Source organism: Condylostylus longicornis, unplaced genomic scaffold (genome assembly GCF_029603195.1).
Source record: "Condylostylus longicornis isolate FDR11 unplaced genomic scaffold, ASM2960319v2 ptg000162l, whole genome shotgun sequence".
In the NCBI taxonomy this organism is placed as follows: domain Eukaryota; kingdom Metazoa; phylum Arthropoda; class Insecta; order Diptera; family Dolichopodidae; genus Condylostylus; species Condylostylus longicornis.
In genome coordinates, this window is record NW_026578130.1 from 979,262 (window position 1) to 997,580 (window position 18,319).

Below are 18,319 nucleotides of genomic sequence, written 5' to 3' on the forward strand. Positions count from 1 at the left end.
ACCGCTTGGAGCTGCTTCCCATTGCTCGTCAAATATTTTCCAAATTTTCCTTTGTTATTTTTAGCATTAAAATATTTCTTATAGCAAAAATTTATTTATAATACTAAAATTGTCAATTTTCGCAGTCTGTCGTCGATCTTCTTTATACAAGATAAAATCTGATTAACATAAAATGTAATATCGAATAAATCGTGCACATATTGGACAAAGTAGCTTTCCTTTGATTTAGATTTAAAATAAGAAGAATTTTTGCAAAATATTTTGTCACTTCTTGTTGATATAAAAAAGCGTGATCAAAAGCTTTTTGAAATATAAGCATTGTGACGGTTTATGTTAAAGTTGTTGTTCCTGAATTGTGCTTAAATTTATCCTAATTGGCAATGTTTATTAATATTTTGTTTACCATTCACAGACACGTTTTTATAATGAAAACTTGTAGGTCAATAATATGTAAATAAATTTTTTTAGTATATACAAAAAAAAAAATATTTTGAAAACAAAATGATTTCAATATTGCGAATATTGCGCGTGTTAACTGTTAAATTTCCAATCCTATAATATTATTGAAAAAAAAAAAAATTGTTTTCGCAAATTTTGGTATATAAGTACCTAAAAAATTTATTTATCATTCATAAAGCAAAATTCAATCATTCAAATCTTTAAAATCCATATTAACAAAATTCAGGATCAGTAAAATTCAGGATCATAGTAATTTCCAATTTAAAAATAAGAAAAATGAGAATCGTTTTGTATTTATTGGTAATTTCAATAATGCATGTCACATTCTTGCATTCATATCCTTTAGGGGATGAAAGGTCATCGAATCAAAATATTCCAAATGAAAATGGTCTTCAAAATAAAATTGAAACTGTTATACTCGAAAAAGTTAATAAGCCAGCTAAAAGACTTTGTTTCATTTGCATTTGAAAAACAAAAGGAGAATTAATAAGGTTTCTCAATGGATAATAACAACAGTGATTGCAGAATCATCAGTCAAAAAACACTGAAAGTGTCAATCATTTAAATGATGTGCACGGATCTGTATATAGATTATAATAACGTGACTCAAATTGAATTTATTTCTAATACTTGGACTAAATAGAAATTAGACTTAGGCTAGTATTTCTTAAGTGTTACCAGAAATGTTCAATAAAATTTTTAAGAAGTTCAAAGACTAGTTTTATTATTTGCACATGCAAGAGTAGTTTGTAGATCTATAGCAATCAATCAATCTGCAAAGGTAGCTTCCAGTGAAAGTGCATGAATTAATTTCAAAATTATTGTGTTTTAGTTCGGAAATCAACTTTTTACTCCTTCTCCTTAAAAAAAAAATAGAAGCGGTTGTTTTCCATATAATTGAGTAACAATACAACTTATATTCTGCAATCTTGTTGTAAATGAGTCCAGTACAAATTCTTTTTGACAACCAACTGAAACGCTTTCCTTGTTCTGTATTTCCAACAATAACAACCATTTCAAAAGCACTCGCATTTTTGACACGCTGGTGAGTTCATTACATCGTACCTACAGCTTTGTCATATATAGGCAATTTTTACAGTTTTTTAATCAATTTAATCGATGGAAGGAGTGATTCAAGAATTGAAGATTTGAAGAGGCCAATTTATAAAAACTTATTTTTCATAAATAATTAAGACTAGACTGAAATTAAATTTTAAATCTCAGACTGTTTTGATAGAGTGACAGATGGATGCATATAATGTCTATGAAAAGATTGAAGAGATACTGCGATTACGGCAACACGAAAAACACAAATTTAATACCAACGTATTTTGCCCAAATTATTTGTTAGGAGTGAGAACCAAACAATACTGACGTTTTGACAGCAATTTGAGAATGTTATCTACGGAAGGTAATAAAATGTTTACGATATTGAATGCACCTTTAGCTTCATATTTAATACTCTCAATATATTGTTCACTCTCAATATATTACAGATTTTATTCACACGCAGGCACACTTCATTATGACAATTTTATATTTTAATTTTTAAACAATGTACAACTTATTTTTAATATTTTCTGAATTAAATAATCGAAAATAACTTTCAATGTAATTAATATAAATAATGATAACTAAAACACAGCATCTATTCGTGACTAATCACGTACTTGTCAACATATAAAAATTATAATATCCAAAGACTTCCTAATACTGGTAATTATTTTATACGAAAAATTTATATTTAAAGTAGTTTACACAAAATCTCCTAGTGAATTTCGTAAGACAGAAAAAACCCAAAATAAGTATTTTTAATGATATTTTTGTTTTTTTTTTTTGATATTCATGTTAAATTAACCGCAAATAACCTTGCACGCATTCATCCGCTTCATAATGATATGAAAATTTTAGATGATACTTAGTAATGATAATACGCAACTTCTATGTGTATAGTTTGTTTACCACTTCTCGTTCTATTTGAACAACTTAAATGCTATTTGTCTAACAAATCAAATCAAGTTTGTCACCTATAGTATTTTTTACAAGTTTATTATTTCAACTTGTCCCAAAATAAATATTTGAACAATTTTTTTTTTAATTATTACGTAAATTTTTGATTTTTATTATTTTGAAATGAATCATCGGTACGTTTCTACCACATATTCACTACAGAACGAAATGACAACCAATAATTCAAAAAAAAAAAAACACATTAGAAAAATGTCAAAATATAGACAAACTTTTCAATGCAATTTAAGTATAATCAGTGTCACAGTGTAATTTCAGGACACCCGAACAAGGGCGTGATGCGAAACAGATTAATTACAAGCAAGTACCGAAAATATTCCTTATTTTTTTGTGCTTCAGAAGCAATATTTCGACTCGGCTGCATTGCACCCATTGCATTTCAATACATTAGTGGCTCCATGGCCAGCTACTTTTAAACCAACTAGAGTGGAAATAGATTCATATTCACTCCTCCGCCTTGAGCCGTCATCAGTACCAATTAATTCTAACCATGTTGACAAATTCTACTGAAAAATCTTTTTCCAATGGATCGTCACGTAGCTCATCTCCATACACTGTGTTATACTTCACGAAACGTACTTTTCCCTCAGCTATGGCCGAAGACATCAAGTGTAGTAATTCAGTATTTGAAGGCGTATGACTCATTATGACTAAAAGCAAATCTACACTTACCAATTCAGTTAATCCCAATAAAAAGAAACATGTTCATTTTAAAGACAATTTTAGTAGTTATAATAAGAATAAAACAAATGCTCACAGACTTACTTACTACAATACCCGTAGGCAAGCATATTAATAATCGTTTCGTTTTAATTACAAAAATAGTTCCACAATTTAAATGTCACACTGTATACACATTGAAACAATAATTTGCCTACAGAATAAAATTTACCGGTTTCAAAATCAAACAAAAATTAAACGTAATTCAATAGATTTTGAAAAACGTGCCATTCAATTCATTCAAATTTTTTGGTATAAAAGTTCTTGGAACGAAACTTATAATTAATAGTTTCATTTAGTATTTCAAAACATACGTAATTGGGCAAAAAAATTTAAAAATTCTTAAAATCTCTAAATACTCCTTAAATTCTATATAAAATATTAACTATAAAAAACATCAAAAATGAATACAATTTTACAAATATTATTGATTGCATTAATTGCAACAATTGTCTACTCGTATCCTGTGGAAGAAGAAACACCAAATCAAGTTGGTTTAATTGAGGTTGATAGTCAAGGAATTGAGCACAGTAATGAATCACCGAGGAAAGTAAGACAATTTGGTTTTGGATTCCCATATGGTGGTTATGGAGGTGGTTTCGGTGGATTTGGTGGCTTCGGCGGTAGATATGGTGGCTTTGGATTTCCATATCGTCATCACCATCATCATCATCATCATCATGGTTTTCATGGAGGATATTATGGTTAAGAAATGTATAGAAATAAGAGTTTTTAAGAATAAATATGTGTATGCGTGTATTTATACTATTAAATATTGTAAAAACGATCTTTTTACATATCGTAAATTTATTTATCCGGATTCATAAATTTTGATCACGTATTTTAATAAATTTCATGCCAAAAATTAAAAAATATTTAAATTAAATCTTAATGCTATTACTCGTTCTGTATGTGTCAGTTCGCCTCTTGTTCTCGCTTCAATTCAGAAAATTCAATTCACCTTAATTCCAGCCAGAGATGACTATGGTTTAAAATAACAGGTAACTTAAAAATTGTTGAAAATTAAATTATTTAAGAACGTATAAGACCTTGCCTTGTGGTAGAATTACGAAAACTAATGTAAGTTCTTATGATAATACCCCATAACAAAACTTTCACAGCATCCAGAAACTTTCTATTTCATAATACCTAAATTTGCATGGATTAATTAATACCTAACTTTTGATGCTCTGATTCGTTCGTATTAAGGTTCAAAGAATATAAGGGAATATTCTTATTTTACTTTCCTGTTTTTTAAATAGGAAAGCTAAAGAACTAAAATATGGAAAAGCTTTAACAATATTAGATATAAAGATTCGCGAACAGATCTGATCATTTGTTGCCACTAAGCGATAATGAAAAAAATTTATCCGTAAACTCATCTTCTTGTGTTATCCGTAGAACAATTTGACGAAATGAACTGATTTTAGTTTTTCAATAATTTTTTACAAATTCTTCCTCATTCGACAAACAGTTTTATTCAGAGTTTCATACCAATAGTAACTAAGGATTGTATCGGGGAAATTATAGTGAACTCAAAACTCATACTTAAACAATAATATTTTCATTAATCTCAATTAATTCAGAATAATTCTACAATTTCAAAATAATTTTCGAAATTCATTTTATATCACTTATTAAAGCTTTTATTGGATAATTTTACAGTTTTCAACCGAATTGATCAGTTAATTGTTTGCAGTTTCTATTGTTAAAGAGTGACTCAATCTAACTCCTACTGAATTTTTCAAAATAAACGCGCATTAGATTTAAATACAAAATATACAGCACTTGACACTTGAAGCTCCAGTACACAAATTAATTTTCACCGAATTGAGTTCAAGAAACACTTTTATAAGGACATGTTTTAGGATAACATTTTTCAACGTTTCTTCAAAAATTTACTTTGTAATTAAAAACACCAATAATTTTATTTCTTTCAATTTTGTTTTTTATTTTAATTTAAAACTTTCTATCACAAATCCTTTTTTCCTTTCAGTTTTAACCGGTTTAACCATAATATCCACCATATCCACCATATCCACCATAGCCACCATAACGGTGATGATGCCTGTAACCACCAAAACCACCATAACCACCATATGGATAACGGAAACCACCATATCCACCACCAAATCCACCATATCCACCATAACCACCATATGGATAACCAAAACCGAATTGACGAACTTTTCTTTCGGATTCATTCTCATGTCCTTGTCCATCAATATCTAATAATTCTTCTTCATTATTTGTTTCAACACCTTTATCTTCATCATCCAAAGGATATGCGCTTATTGTCACAAAGAATAATGCGAAAATTAAAAATAAAGCTGCTTTCATTTTGAAAATTCAATTTTTTTTTCGTCGATTATCCAAAGAAAAAGAAATTCTATATTGACACGAATGAAAATTCTTAAGATACTGTAAATTTTCGAATTCTGGACATTCTTTTTATATCATTTTCTCCCTTGAACGATTTCGATAATGAGAGTGCAAATTTTTTTTTTCTGATATTTGTTGTGTGTGTTTTTTAAATAAGTATAGACATTTAAAATATAACGGATATCATTAAAAAATTATATAGTTAGAACATATGTTACATATCTAAACACATACATCTTAATAGCTTTTTATGTACATTATGGGTAATTTTAATTTAGCAGCTTTTAAAACAGCACGCAACGGCCATTGAACTTGAACTTTAACACAAAAAAGAACTCAAAGAAACTAAAATAATATTGTACATATGCGATCATTAACCTCATCTAAAAATCTTAACAAATTTATGTTTATCTTTTATTGTGGCATCATTATATACCACAAAATATACCATACTACAAAATGGTATAAATTTTATAAAAGAATTGAACTAAAAACATATTTTTGTCTCTTTTGATTTTCTGTTAGTATTGTCAACCCTCTTAGTATTCGTACATGGTATGAAAACAAAACTTAAAATATTGGTTATCAACTTTTACGTCAAACATTTCTTATAATATTTTAATCCAAATTTATTCAAACTGAAATTCAATAATTTTGGATTTTAATTATTTGAACAAGCCTAAAAGTATGTGAAATAAAGAAGAGTGTTCAAAAATTAGAAAAATGAAATTCATGACGAATAATTGACAAGCAGCTAGGGGAATGCGTACATACTTAAAAATTGTTCGTCATACAAAGTTTATTGTAATCGTATGAATGAACGCTGTAAAAACAAAAATAGTTATTAGTTTGGCCAATAATCATGACATTTAAGACAGACAAAATGAAATTGAAAAAAAAAAATTCAAACTCATAAAATATATGGTCGAAATTAATTCGATGGCCATTATTTTTATATGTCGTTTCAAACATAATGTTCCTTATTGGACTGGTTGAGTTATTGTACATGAATTTTCTCTGATAACTCAAAAAAAGGGTAGATAGCATAATAAGGTGTTGTTTTAATGCCATACCTCCTGCAATAAGTTTTAGCTGCGACTTATATCTGACGTGTCTGATCAACGGTTTAATCTTATTCATCGAAAATTGCAATAAATTCGTAAAAAACGGGAGCTCTGAACCTTAAGCCAGGTTGGGTTTTTCCCTCGCAGTCGTAACTTTCACAACGTATCGTTTAACCTTACAAACTTATATAGTATAATAAATAAAAACATACAAATGAAACTTGAAAATTAAACCAGAAATCTTCAACGTAGTATAAAAATCAAATCAGAAAGTTTATATTTTTAAAATCTATTACATTTTGTAAATTTGGCAATGATAATGACGGTCTTTCCTAAATCAAAAACTTCTTTCAATACCTTATGTTTTGATTTTCTTGGAAATTCCATAAAAAAAACTTAAACTAATTCATAACATAAGAGCAAAATAGGAAAGTCCAAATTATACTATAAAATTTTGGGGCAAAACAAAAAAAACAATAGAAAATATCAGGGGATTATAATAAATGCGATTAATTTAAACCAAAATTCAATATGAATAATAAAGCGATTATTAATAATAATTTACTACACTGACCTACTAAAACTAAAATTATGCTTTCATATTTTAATCGCCACTGAGTAGCTTTGTTTTCTATACTTTCAGCACCACCACAATGCTACATAATTTCGTACCACGAAAGATTGATGAGAACAAAAACCTTACAGACAACCCCAATTTTTAAAATATTAAATGAAGTACTGTCGATTTAATGTAAAAACAAGTTTAAGTCTGAAACTCCAGAAGACCATTGGGAAGTTGTTAAGCTACATGGTCATGAACTAAACTAAATTGATAACTTCTGGTTAATATTTCTAAAAAACTTCTTTTAAGTTTAGTGCCCGATGTCATAATCGGGTAATTTATACAAAATCATATTGATAAAATATTATTTTGCTCAACCTTTAACCGATGAAATGGTAATAAATTTTACACCTTCCACTTTTATTTTCTTTTGTATTTACTTACTTATATTTTTCTCTTACAGTTTCATTTTTTTGTATCTTCATACTGTTTTATGCTCTCTTACTCAGCATTAATTTTATTATCGTGAGTAAAACGCTTACGCGATAAAGTTGGGAGAGGGGTGTATTAATTAATACCATTTATACGGAGGGAATTTGTTAAAAATTTCGCCTCGTACTTAAACAAACACGTATAATCATATCGTAGTCCTTCTACTCTGCGTGGTTATCTCCCCTGCAATATTCGAACAAACCAACATAAGTTAAATTGGTTATTATAGTGCAGTTATTATTTCACGACTTGAATATCACGATTTATACATATCCATGGTTTCATATTCAAAATATGTACACAATACTCAACTTCTTAAATATTTTAAACATTTTATTTTAATTCTTAATTTTTATTTTAATTCTTAAATAATATATACATATACAAACTTAAAATATACATATACACATAAATTTATTCATATTAACCTACATTATCCATGTATAACATATCTTGATTGTGTTAACCGAATCTTCTTCCAAATCCTCTTCCAAATCCACCAAATCTACGAAATCCACCATACCTACCAAATCCACCATATCTACCAAATCCACCATATCCACCGAAACCACCATAAAATGGTCTTCGAAATCCAAAACCACCGTAAATAGGTGCAACACCAAAACCTCCAGCATAATATGGAACACCAAAACCTGGAGCATAATATGGTACACCATATTCATTATTATTGTATATGTCAATATCTACATCCACAATTTGACGAATTTTCCTCTTTGATTCATTATCAACATTTATTGCTTTCAAATCCTGAACTTCTAAATTTTTATCATTGTTTTGATTATTGATAATAATTGGTATGTCTTCAATATTTTTATTATTTTCTTCCTTATTTTCAGATTCAATATTAATTTTATCATCACAATTACAAATTGCAAAATTTAAATGTAATAAAATCAATAAGAAAATTGTAAATTTATTTAAGATAATCTTCATTTTTATAAATTTTTTAATAATTAATTGAATTTAAATCAAATTATTTTGGCGATTTTAAATTGTTGCCATTCAATTACACACCAAAAGTTCTAATGTTTTTCTAAACAAAATTTAATTTGAAAATTGAATTTGGTGATTCTTTTATGAAGTATTTACCACAAAAATAATAATAGAAGTGGTTTTCTTGTTTAATTGCCCAAATATACGAATGTATTAAAATAATTTTAAATAAATTTAGCAGTTGTTATTAACAATATTAGGATACTACGTTAATGTAAAGAGCAACATTTCTATCGATTCAGAATAAAAGAAAACAAAAATTGATTTGCTTAAATCTTGTCGTTTGTATTAGAAAATTAGGGCGCGAATTCTTACAAAAATAATATTTTCGAAAAATATATTGACACCCGGGGTGCGAATTTCAAATGTCTTTATGCTCAATTAACACAATTTTATGCAAGATTTAATTTTAATGTCACTTAAGACCGTAAATGAAATTAAAATTTAAAATTGTATACCCGAATCTTCTTGTAATTTTAGTCAACCAAGCAAGAAATAAAAATTCAGGAATAAAAATGATAGAAATATACTTGAAATTAGCCTACGTATAGTTGTAAAATTTCTATGTGTCAACACGCTTCTGAAGAACATATGAGGGTGTATACAAGTAATTTACACAATTATACGTACGTTTTACTGATAGCACATTATTACAAACGGAATAAGAATTTTAATATATTTTAAAAATCACATTCAAACTGGAACAATAATCAAAATAGACAAAATTAAATTAATTATAATAATTTGTCTACATTATATCTACATATTAACATAATTATTATGTAGGTACAACAATAAGAATGTAAAAAAAAAATCTTCACAATTAATTGAATAAAACTTGGTTCACTTAATCAAGTTTTACCCACTTATTTTCTAAAAATCTTCTTTAATATTAAAAAAAAAACAAAATATGCTTTAAGAGAGTGGGATCAACAATATTATAAAATATCATCGATTTCACGAATATCATTTAATTTTTTACGTTATTGAACTTGATATCAATAATATTGTACAAGTAATCAGAAATTTTAATAAATTTGGACAATCATCTTATGTTAAGAGCATAAATCCATAACTTCCAAATTTTATTGTTTCGCAAGTTTTAGAGATCTCACACACGTTTTCGAAGAAATCTTTTAATGTATACAATTAACAATTTTTATTGCCTAAGAAATTGAGCATTTTACTATTTTATTCAAATCAGATATAAGGTGTTTACACCTAAAACTTGTTCTATTTCAAAAAAAAAATTTAATTTTTCTTCAGAATTATTTATTTTTGACATTGGATTGAAAGTTCTTTGAACTTCTTAATTTGTTTATATTTCTAGATAAGACGGAACATAATATAAAACACCTTCTAATTACTGAATATTACAAATTTATTTTAGTAAGGAAAAAACAGTAATTAAATTCCAATAAAATTTATATTTAAATTTTGTAATTACTTCAAAAAATCTTAATTCATTTAAAAATCACATATTTATTTTTTATTTTATTTCGAAATCTTAATTTTTATTTACATTATTTTACTTAAATTATTTTACACTTACATAATATTTGTATTACACGGTTTATACTAAAAAAAAAAAAAATTTTTTTTTTATTACACAAAATACTGTTTTCCAAAAAATTCCATGATTTTATTTAAAATATAATTAACCATAAAATCTTCGACCAAAAAATCTTCTACGACCAAATCTACGAAAACCACCATAACCACCAAAACCACCATATCCACCATAAAATGGACGACGAAAACCATAAAATCCACCACCATAATATGGACGAAAACCATAACCACCGAAACCACCACCAAATGGTACACCAATATTTAAACTAAAAATTTGACGTGCTTTACGTTCTGATTCATTTTCATGACCTTGATTTTCAATATCATCTTGCACTAATCGTAATTCTTTACTTTTTCCATTTTCTCTTTCAACATTTATAATTTTCTCTTCATTTAATTGTGATGGCATTTGAACTTGAACTTGACTATATTTTGAATCAACAATTGGAATATTTTCAAAACCACCTTCATAATTTAATATTTTACCACTTAAATCTTTTTCTTTTAAATCTTTTACAGAGATTTTTGGTACATCTTCAACTCTAATTATAAGAGGTTCATTTGGTAATTCTTGTTTGCCATCTTTATTAGCACACAATACGTCATTTTGTTTTATTGTTATTACAATTGACAGAATCAAAATAAATTTCATTTTCACACAATTCAAAAGAATTTCTTCGAATTTTTTAAAAAAATAATTTTACTTTCAAAAAAAAAATTTCACGTTCAATATATTTTCAGATGTAGATCAGTAATGATTCTAGCTTAAATGTATAATTTGTTAAATCTTTTATATATGGTTCTGTCAGACTACTAGACTGATGACAACTGACGGATATTTATCAAAAAAAAAAAAGATAATTTATGTTGTGTCAATGTGCACAGTGAAAAAAAAAATTATTGTCTTCTACCTTTTTTTTTTAATTTTTTTTTTTTTTTTGGAAAAATTCTTAAAGCGAATCTTAAACAGATCTGAATAAGTTGTCAACCAAACTGAATAGCAAAAATACAAATGAAAAAAAAAATGAGCAACAAAAATTCTATTTTTAAAATTAGAAAACATACACGGTTTTCGACTTACTAATTTAAAAAAAATCTTTTTTAGGCAAATAAACAACTTGAAGGTAAAAATGGTTATTAGAATAATAAATTTTTTTTGGAAAAAAAAAAACAAGCAAAACAAAAAAATATTAATAAACGAGAAAATAATATTCTAGTAGTAAGGGGTACCTTTTCGTGCTTAGCTTCTTCGTCCCTGTTGTTTATGATTATTTAATTATAGTTTTTCGAACTCATCTAATTTACTCAAAAAAAAATTTTTTTTTTTAATATTTATATTATAATGGTACAAAAATTTTTAAAGCTTTTTGTTTCTTTGTTTTTTGTTATTAATTTTCAAACGAGGTAAACTATAAGAAATATTTTAAAAAAATAAAATTATTAAGTAATAATTTTGAATTATATAGAAGGTTAGTTAGTTCGGCACATAAGAAATTGTGAATCTTCGAATAAATTTGATCGTATAATTTGAGGTAGAACAACTAATAATTCAATATATAGGGTGATTCAGTAATCATTGACATAACGTATACCATCGTCTAGACTCCAAAATGAGTAAATTTTTTAATATGAGAACTAGATGTCAAATCTCAACGGTTTCCGAGATACAGGTATTTTAACGAATTTTTACGAAATTTCTAATTGCAAAAGTTCTTTATAACTTCCCTTTTGAGAAAAATACTTTCTCGATACCAAATACTTTCATAACACCAAATATTTGAATTTTAGAAAAAATCAAATTTTTGCTAATTTTTATTTTTTTTTTAGTTTTGTTTAACCCGATAATTTCACACGAAATTTTTGTGAAAAAACTCTATTCCTAAAACAATCGTAGTTATATTTCGATGATTTCAATGTTGTTTACCTCTTTTAAAATTCCACTCCCTAAATTGTCTTTATATTTTGCAAATTTCAAAGACGATATAAAGGCGGAACGACATATGAGGCACGACATAAAGGCACAACATATGAGTGTAACTATTCCCCTCAGCTATTCTTTCTTTGATACGGTTACAGTTGAGAGTATTATACAACTAAACTGTTATACACTTTAAGTGTTATACCTCATTAAACATTACGTTTCTCTATAATTTCTGTAGATATTTGATATTTTTCATTAATTTGTTATTTACAATCGGACATTGCATATTAGAGACGTTTATACTAATGTTTCATTCGTATTTTAAATGAACTGGAATTTTATATTTGTTGTTATAAACGTACTACTATGAAATGTTAACGCAAACTATTTGTAAACTATAAATTGGTACTAATTGTCATTAAAATTCTATACAATTAATAAATATACCTATATTTATATAAAATCATTTAAAAGCTATATATTTATTGCAATTCATAATATTTGGTATTTTAGTGTTATTAATATTAATTTTATTAGTTGCAATTGACAATTTGCACCATAACATACTTCATCTTCGGTATGAAAAAAGAGAAACTGTCTCTTTATTGTCAAAAAAAATTATCAATAAATTACTTGTCAAAATTTCATAAAATTTCTCAATTCATTCACAATAGCTTAAAGCATTTTCTTAATATATTTAATCATTTGTGATTTAAAATTTCATCTTGAAATTTTACAGCTATTTCTCGAGGACTTCTCTTCGAATAATTTCGCTTTCTAATAAAACAAAAATTATCACGTTTTCAGCAAAAATAAATCAAATATTTTCGTAATATTTTACAAAGCCATAAAAATTTGTACCCTTTTATAATTTAACTTTCCTTTTTTTTTCTCGACAATACACAAAAGGAATAAAAAGATTAAAGTTTTCTTTACTTTAACGTATAAATTATGAATAAAACCCCTTAAAAATTTAATAAAGAACTAAGAAAAAAAAAATATTTAAAATTTTGAGAACTCACAAAAACAGGATTTCTTTCCACTATTTTTTTCTCTTTTAATATCTGCATATTTTTAACATTTAAAGGTTATTAGCTCAGAAATAAAAATTCACATTAAATTTTTGTATTACCATAAACACAAAATCAAAAAAAAAAGAAAAAAAAAACTAAAATACTGACATTTTACTTTAAAAACTCTTAATATTAAGTAAATCACATATCTATGTACAATCAATAATTATTAATTAAAATTAAAATTTTAACCATAATATCCACCATAGAATGGTCCGCTAATTATTCCTGGATAAAATCCACCACCATATCCACCATAACCGCCATAGCTACCGAAACCACCTAAACCACCATAGCCACCATAACCTCCATATCCACCGAAACCTAATGGTCTGAATCCACCAAAACCGAAACGATGACCAAATTGACGAGCTTTCCTTTCTGATTCATTTTCATGTCCTTGATGTTCATCAGCACTTGTTGTTAATGTATTAGCAGTTGATGTTGGTTCTTTTGAATTTTCAGCATTTTCTGAAACTGGTTTTATTTCAATTGCTGCACCTTCTGATACAGATTCAATTTTAGCTGGTTCTTCTTTAATTGGTTCTTCTTTAGCTGCTTCTGATCCAGCAATTGGTTCAATTTTTTTTGGTACTTCTTCAATCATAACCATTTCAATAGGTGCATCACTTGGATTTTTAATTCCAGTATCCATTTCCATTACAATAATTGCAGAAGCTGGTTCTTTTGGTGTTTCAGGTGTTGCAGATGCTACTGCTACTGAACTATAACCATTTTCTACGATGACTTCAGATTTTTTTTCTTCATTTTTTGGTTCTTCTGATATTCTTATATCAACTGGATCTGATGATGGTTTTTCTTCATTTTTTGGTTCTTCTAATTTTTTTTCTTCTGATTTACCACTTTCAATTATTTCACCAATTAAAATTGTTTCTTTTGGTTTTTCTGAGTTTTCTGATGATGAAGACGACGATGAAGATGATGATGATGATACACTTGAACTCACCGTAATCTCATCTTTCGAATGATCATGTCCTTCATGCGGAAAAGGAATACCGTAAACAAAATTTATTAATAAGAAAAATGCAATAACGTAAGTTTTCTTCATTGTTTTTTCTATAATTTTGTTTTTTATAACGCGAATATCGTTTAAGAATTTCAAGAAAATTCGTTGTAATTAATAAAATTTTATAATATTTTTGTTTTTTTCTATAAAATTATTAAATAATACGCGAGGTTATTCCTCTTTAACTAGAATTGAACATATATATTGATTTTATTAGAGTTATGCTGCTTTTATAGCAAAGTATACAAAATTCTAGACAAGTTAATTTTACCATTTGTGTATATAGAAAAAAAAATCTAGGAAGGCAATTTTTATCTAGTTTTTATTATTATGACCAAACTAACTAAGTATATGACTTACTGAGTTTGGTTATTACTTTATTACCTTTCATTATTACTATATGCTTTTGACATTGGAACTAATAACAATAATAAGAAGAAGAAGAAGAAGAAAAAAAATAATAATAATGAAAAACAATAAGAGTTTCATTATTAAAGAATTTAAAAAAAAATTATTATTAATATTTTTTTTTTTTATTATTTTAGATATGCCGGAACGGTCAAGTTCATTATTAAGACTGCAGAATTATTAATATACAAATCGTACACACATAGTATTTACTGTAAACTTTAATCACTTACTACAATTGTTTAAAGTTAAGATGAGTCGAAGAATTTAAGCATTTATTTACATAATTGGCTATGGAAAGAGTCATGATGTAAGTTACAGCATTGAAGTTTTAAATATTCATGTAAAACAAACTTATTTTTGATTTTCTATGTTTTCATTTTAGTAAATAATAAAAAAAAACCGTGCCATTCACCTCAAAAACACATGTTATACACCTTACCTTATCAATCACCTACGCATTTGAAAAAATTGTGTATGAAATATTCAACAATTTCTATTTAACAACTCATACATAATCGTGGTTAAATAATAATTACGAAAAATATTTTATAAAGGTCATTAATAATAAATTAATTTAATAAATAACTGGCATGCAATAATGTTTAATTTAAAAAAAAATAAAAACTAATAGAATTTTTCGTACTACCATGGAGTAAAAAACTCAAATGTTATTATGTTATCGAATCATGCTGTTTGATAGCTTGTGTTGCAACACGACAACATGTTTGATTCCTTATGAATCAAACATCTATTAATAATCGACATACTTATATAAAAATGACGTTGATTACCCGAAAATAGAACATAAAAACAATCCCAACATACTCTTCAAGAATATTTAATCAATTTTTGTATTCTGACAAAAACAATTATTCTCTGAATTCTCTCTCAAATTAAATGAAAAGCTCTTCAAAACTGAAATCAAATGCTATTATACACTTCAATCATAGAATTCATTTTTATAATTTACTAATTATAATTAAATGTTAGTTTTCATTACTATATAATGAAACAACTATTAAATTTATGTTCTTAAGCTCATGCTAAAATCTTATAATTATTTAATAAGAGTTTATTAAGGAAAAGAAAAAAATTATAAATTTTCTATAGAATTCCGTCTAATATAAAAATTTTAAAGAATTTACTATATAAGCTTACAAAGAGCAAAACCCACCCACACAACATATTAATCTTTAATAGCATTAAGAATAAAAGTAGAATTCAATATTATTTAAAAAAAAATTGGTTCTTTGGAAAAATATAGATTTTGAAAAAAAAACTAGTTTTTAAAACATGCTATTTGGAAACTACAACTAAAATTCCATTTCTATACCCTACATATCGAAAACAGGGGTTGCAACACTGTAATAAACATCATGCAACATTATCCAATTGAAATAGATAATTATATAGAGATAAATTTAGAGATAATTGATCAGTTTTTCAAATTACAGATTTACCATTTTTAGTTTATAGGGTATAAAGTCGTTTAGTAAGAACAAAAGTATAGCGGTATTTTGTTTTATTTGTAAACCTAGTTCACCCACGCCATATTTTCACTCTTTTTTTTGTATAACGTGTATAAAAACGATGCTATAGAAATCAGTTCTTATGTTTTAATTACTCAATACAAAATATTAATTTTATTATACTTAATTGGAACTATTTAATTTTTGTTTAACGCAAGTATTTTTCATTTTAATTTTAGAATTTTGAAAGCACTCTAATCAATGCCTCTAGCATTATTAAAATCATGTTTCGTAAATGCTTACAAGTTGTTTTAGAGAACCCACTTAATTAATAACTTTTAATATTTGGTAATTAATGAGCATAGCTATGATTCAATTTTAAATTAAATATTAATACTCATTCGTACTTATATTTACTACTCTTGTAGTTTTGAGAGCATTATGAATATTGTATTCAAAATCAAAAAAAATCATTATGTAGCAATTAAATAATTGTATAACACGTAAAATGAACGATTATATTATAAAATATTAAATTTAAATTTAATAATGATTTAAAGTATAAATTAATGATTTGAACATAAATGAATTTGAACAATTCGAAATATGCTTGACATAATAATAAAAATTTAAATTATAAACATTCACAATAGAGTGCTCGTAATATAAAAAAAAATGTACTTTAATATTTTGAGTTTTAATTTCAAAAATAAGTATAGCATAAATTCAACATAGTGTTATTAGAACACCACAATTTTACGTGGAAAATTTAGTAGTTAATCACTGAATTAATACATGTTAATGGTAGGTTATGCAATAACAAAAAAAAACGAGGTATGGGCACACCTTTAATTAGAGTTTATATTAATAATTGAAATGAAATGATCACAGTAATTCGGTACATTAAATTTTTATGTTGCCTATTTAAAAAGTCTTTTGTTAAAGATTATATAAACTTTAATAAGATTAAATGAAAAATTCCCAAGAATAACGCAAAATTTCATTTATACGAATATTTTGATTAATCTTAAAATTAGAAATAAATTAAAGTTTTTAATTTTACACAAAATCATACACAACCTATAATTTTTTTTTAAAAAAACTTTATTTAATTTTAATAATAAACACTATGTAATTTCTTAAATATAATACTTTTAGACTAGTTTTTTAACAAATATTCATAATTTGAACTAATTTTTTGTTTTTATAGCACAATTTAATTTAAATAAATTTTATCGGAAAAATCCACCATGTCCTAATCCACCATATCCTAATCCACCATGTCCTAATCCACCATATCCTAATCCACCATGACCTAATCCACCACCCAGGCCTAAACCACCGCCACCAAATCCTCCTACTCCACCAGCAAATCCTCCTTTAAAACCGCCAGCACCACCAACAAAACCACGTTTTTTAATAACAATTTTTTGACGATATTTTAATCCACCACCGTATACTCCACCACCAAAACCTGCACCATATAATCCACCACCAGCACCAAGACCACCAAATCCACCAATTCCTCTTGTATTTCTGTCCCCAATATTTTCATGTCCTTGTTCAGAAATTTCTAATAATTTATCAGCATTATTCGTTGAATCTCGATTAGAATTTAATTGAGTTTGACATTTTATTTGATTAAATGTCAATATTAAAAATATCGATACATAAAATATAGTTCGATTCATGTTTTGGCGTTAAATTTCCTTAGATATCCGTTTTATCCGTAATTGAATTTTTTTTTTTTCTTTTTATGAAATATTATGAAGTCGTTCCGAGTTGCACGTTAACTAAACCATTTTTTATGATGATCATGATCTTTTATTCCGAAAATTGTAATTTCAAACACGAAAGATAAATATATATGTATATAATTTAAAAAAAAAATAAAGTAATAGGTATGTGAAATTGATGAAATTTATAAAGTTTACAAAATTTAACAAAAGGAAAAAAAAAATTTCTTTGGAGCTGGTAAAAATCAATATTTATTTAAATAATCTTAGTGTTAACCAATATTCAAGGGAATTCATATTTTTTTTTCTTTACTATTATTTTATGTTTATCATTCATAAATTGTACACAATTTATGAATTTAGATCAAATATAGAAAATACGTTAATTG

General features: G+C 26.1%; 2 protein-coding genes across 2 annotated transcripts; both read right to left on the reverse strand.

Annotated features, from left to right (window-relative positions):
* Positions 1–5,214: 5,214 nt before the first annotated feature.
* LOC129616102 (guanyl-specific ribonuclease pgl-1-like) lies at positions 5,215–14,505 on the reverse strand. Its single transcript, XM_055531572.1, has 2 exons — positions 13,533–14,505; positions 5,215–5,356 (listed from the first exon to the last, which is right to left on the reverse strand). Exons 1-2 carry the CDS (start codon positions 14,354–14,356, stop codon positions 5,215–5,217), a joined length of 966 nt encoding a protein of 321 aa, XP_055387547.1. The 5' UTR covers positions 14,357–14,505.
* Positions 14,506–17,426: 2,921 nt separating this feature from the next.
* LOC129616103 (acanthoscurrin-2-like) lies at positions 17,427–17,885 on the reverse strand. The gene has a single exon (XM_055531574.1). It carries the CDS (start codon positions 17,883–17,885, stop codon positions 17,427–17,429), a length of 459 nt encoding a protein of 152 aa, XP_055387549.1.
* Between the last annotated feature and the right edge of the window lie 434 nt (positions 17,886–18,319).

Excerpts from the sequence above, each read along its gene's own strand:
- LOC129616102 (XM_055531572.1), bottom strand. The coding sequence starts at position 14,356 with ATGAAGAAAACTTACGTTATTGCATTTTTCTTATTAATAAATTTTGTT. Across the intron at positions 5,357-13,532 it reads GGCGGTTATGGTGGATATGG|TGGTGGATATGGTGGATTTG; the intron begins TGGTGGATTTTA and ends ATATGGTGGTTA.
- LOC129616103 (XM_055531574.1), bottom strand. The coding sequence starts at position 17,885 with ATGAATCGAACTATATTTTATGTATCGATATTTTTAATATTGACATTT.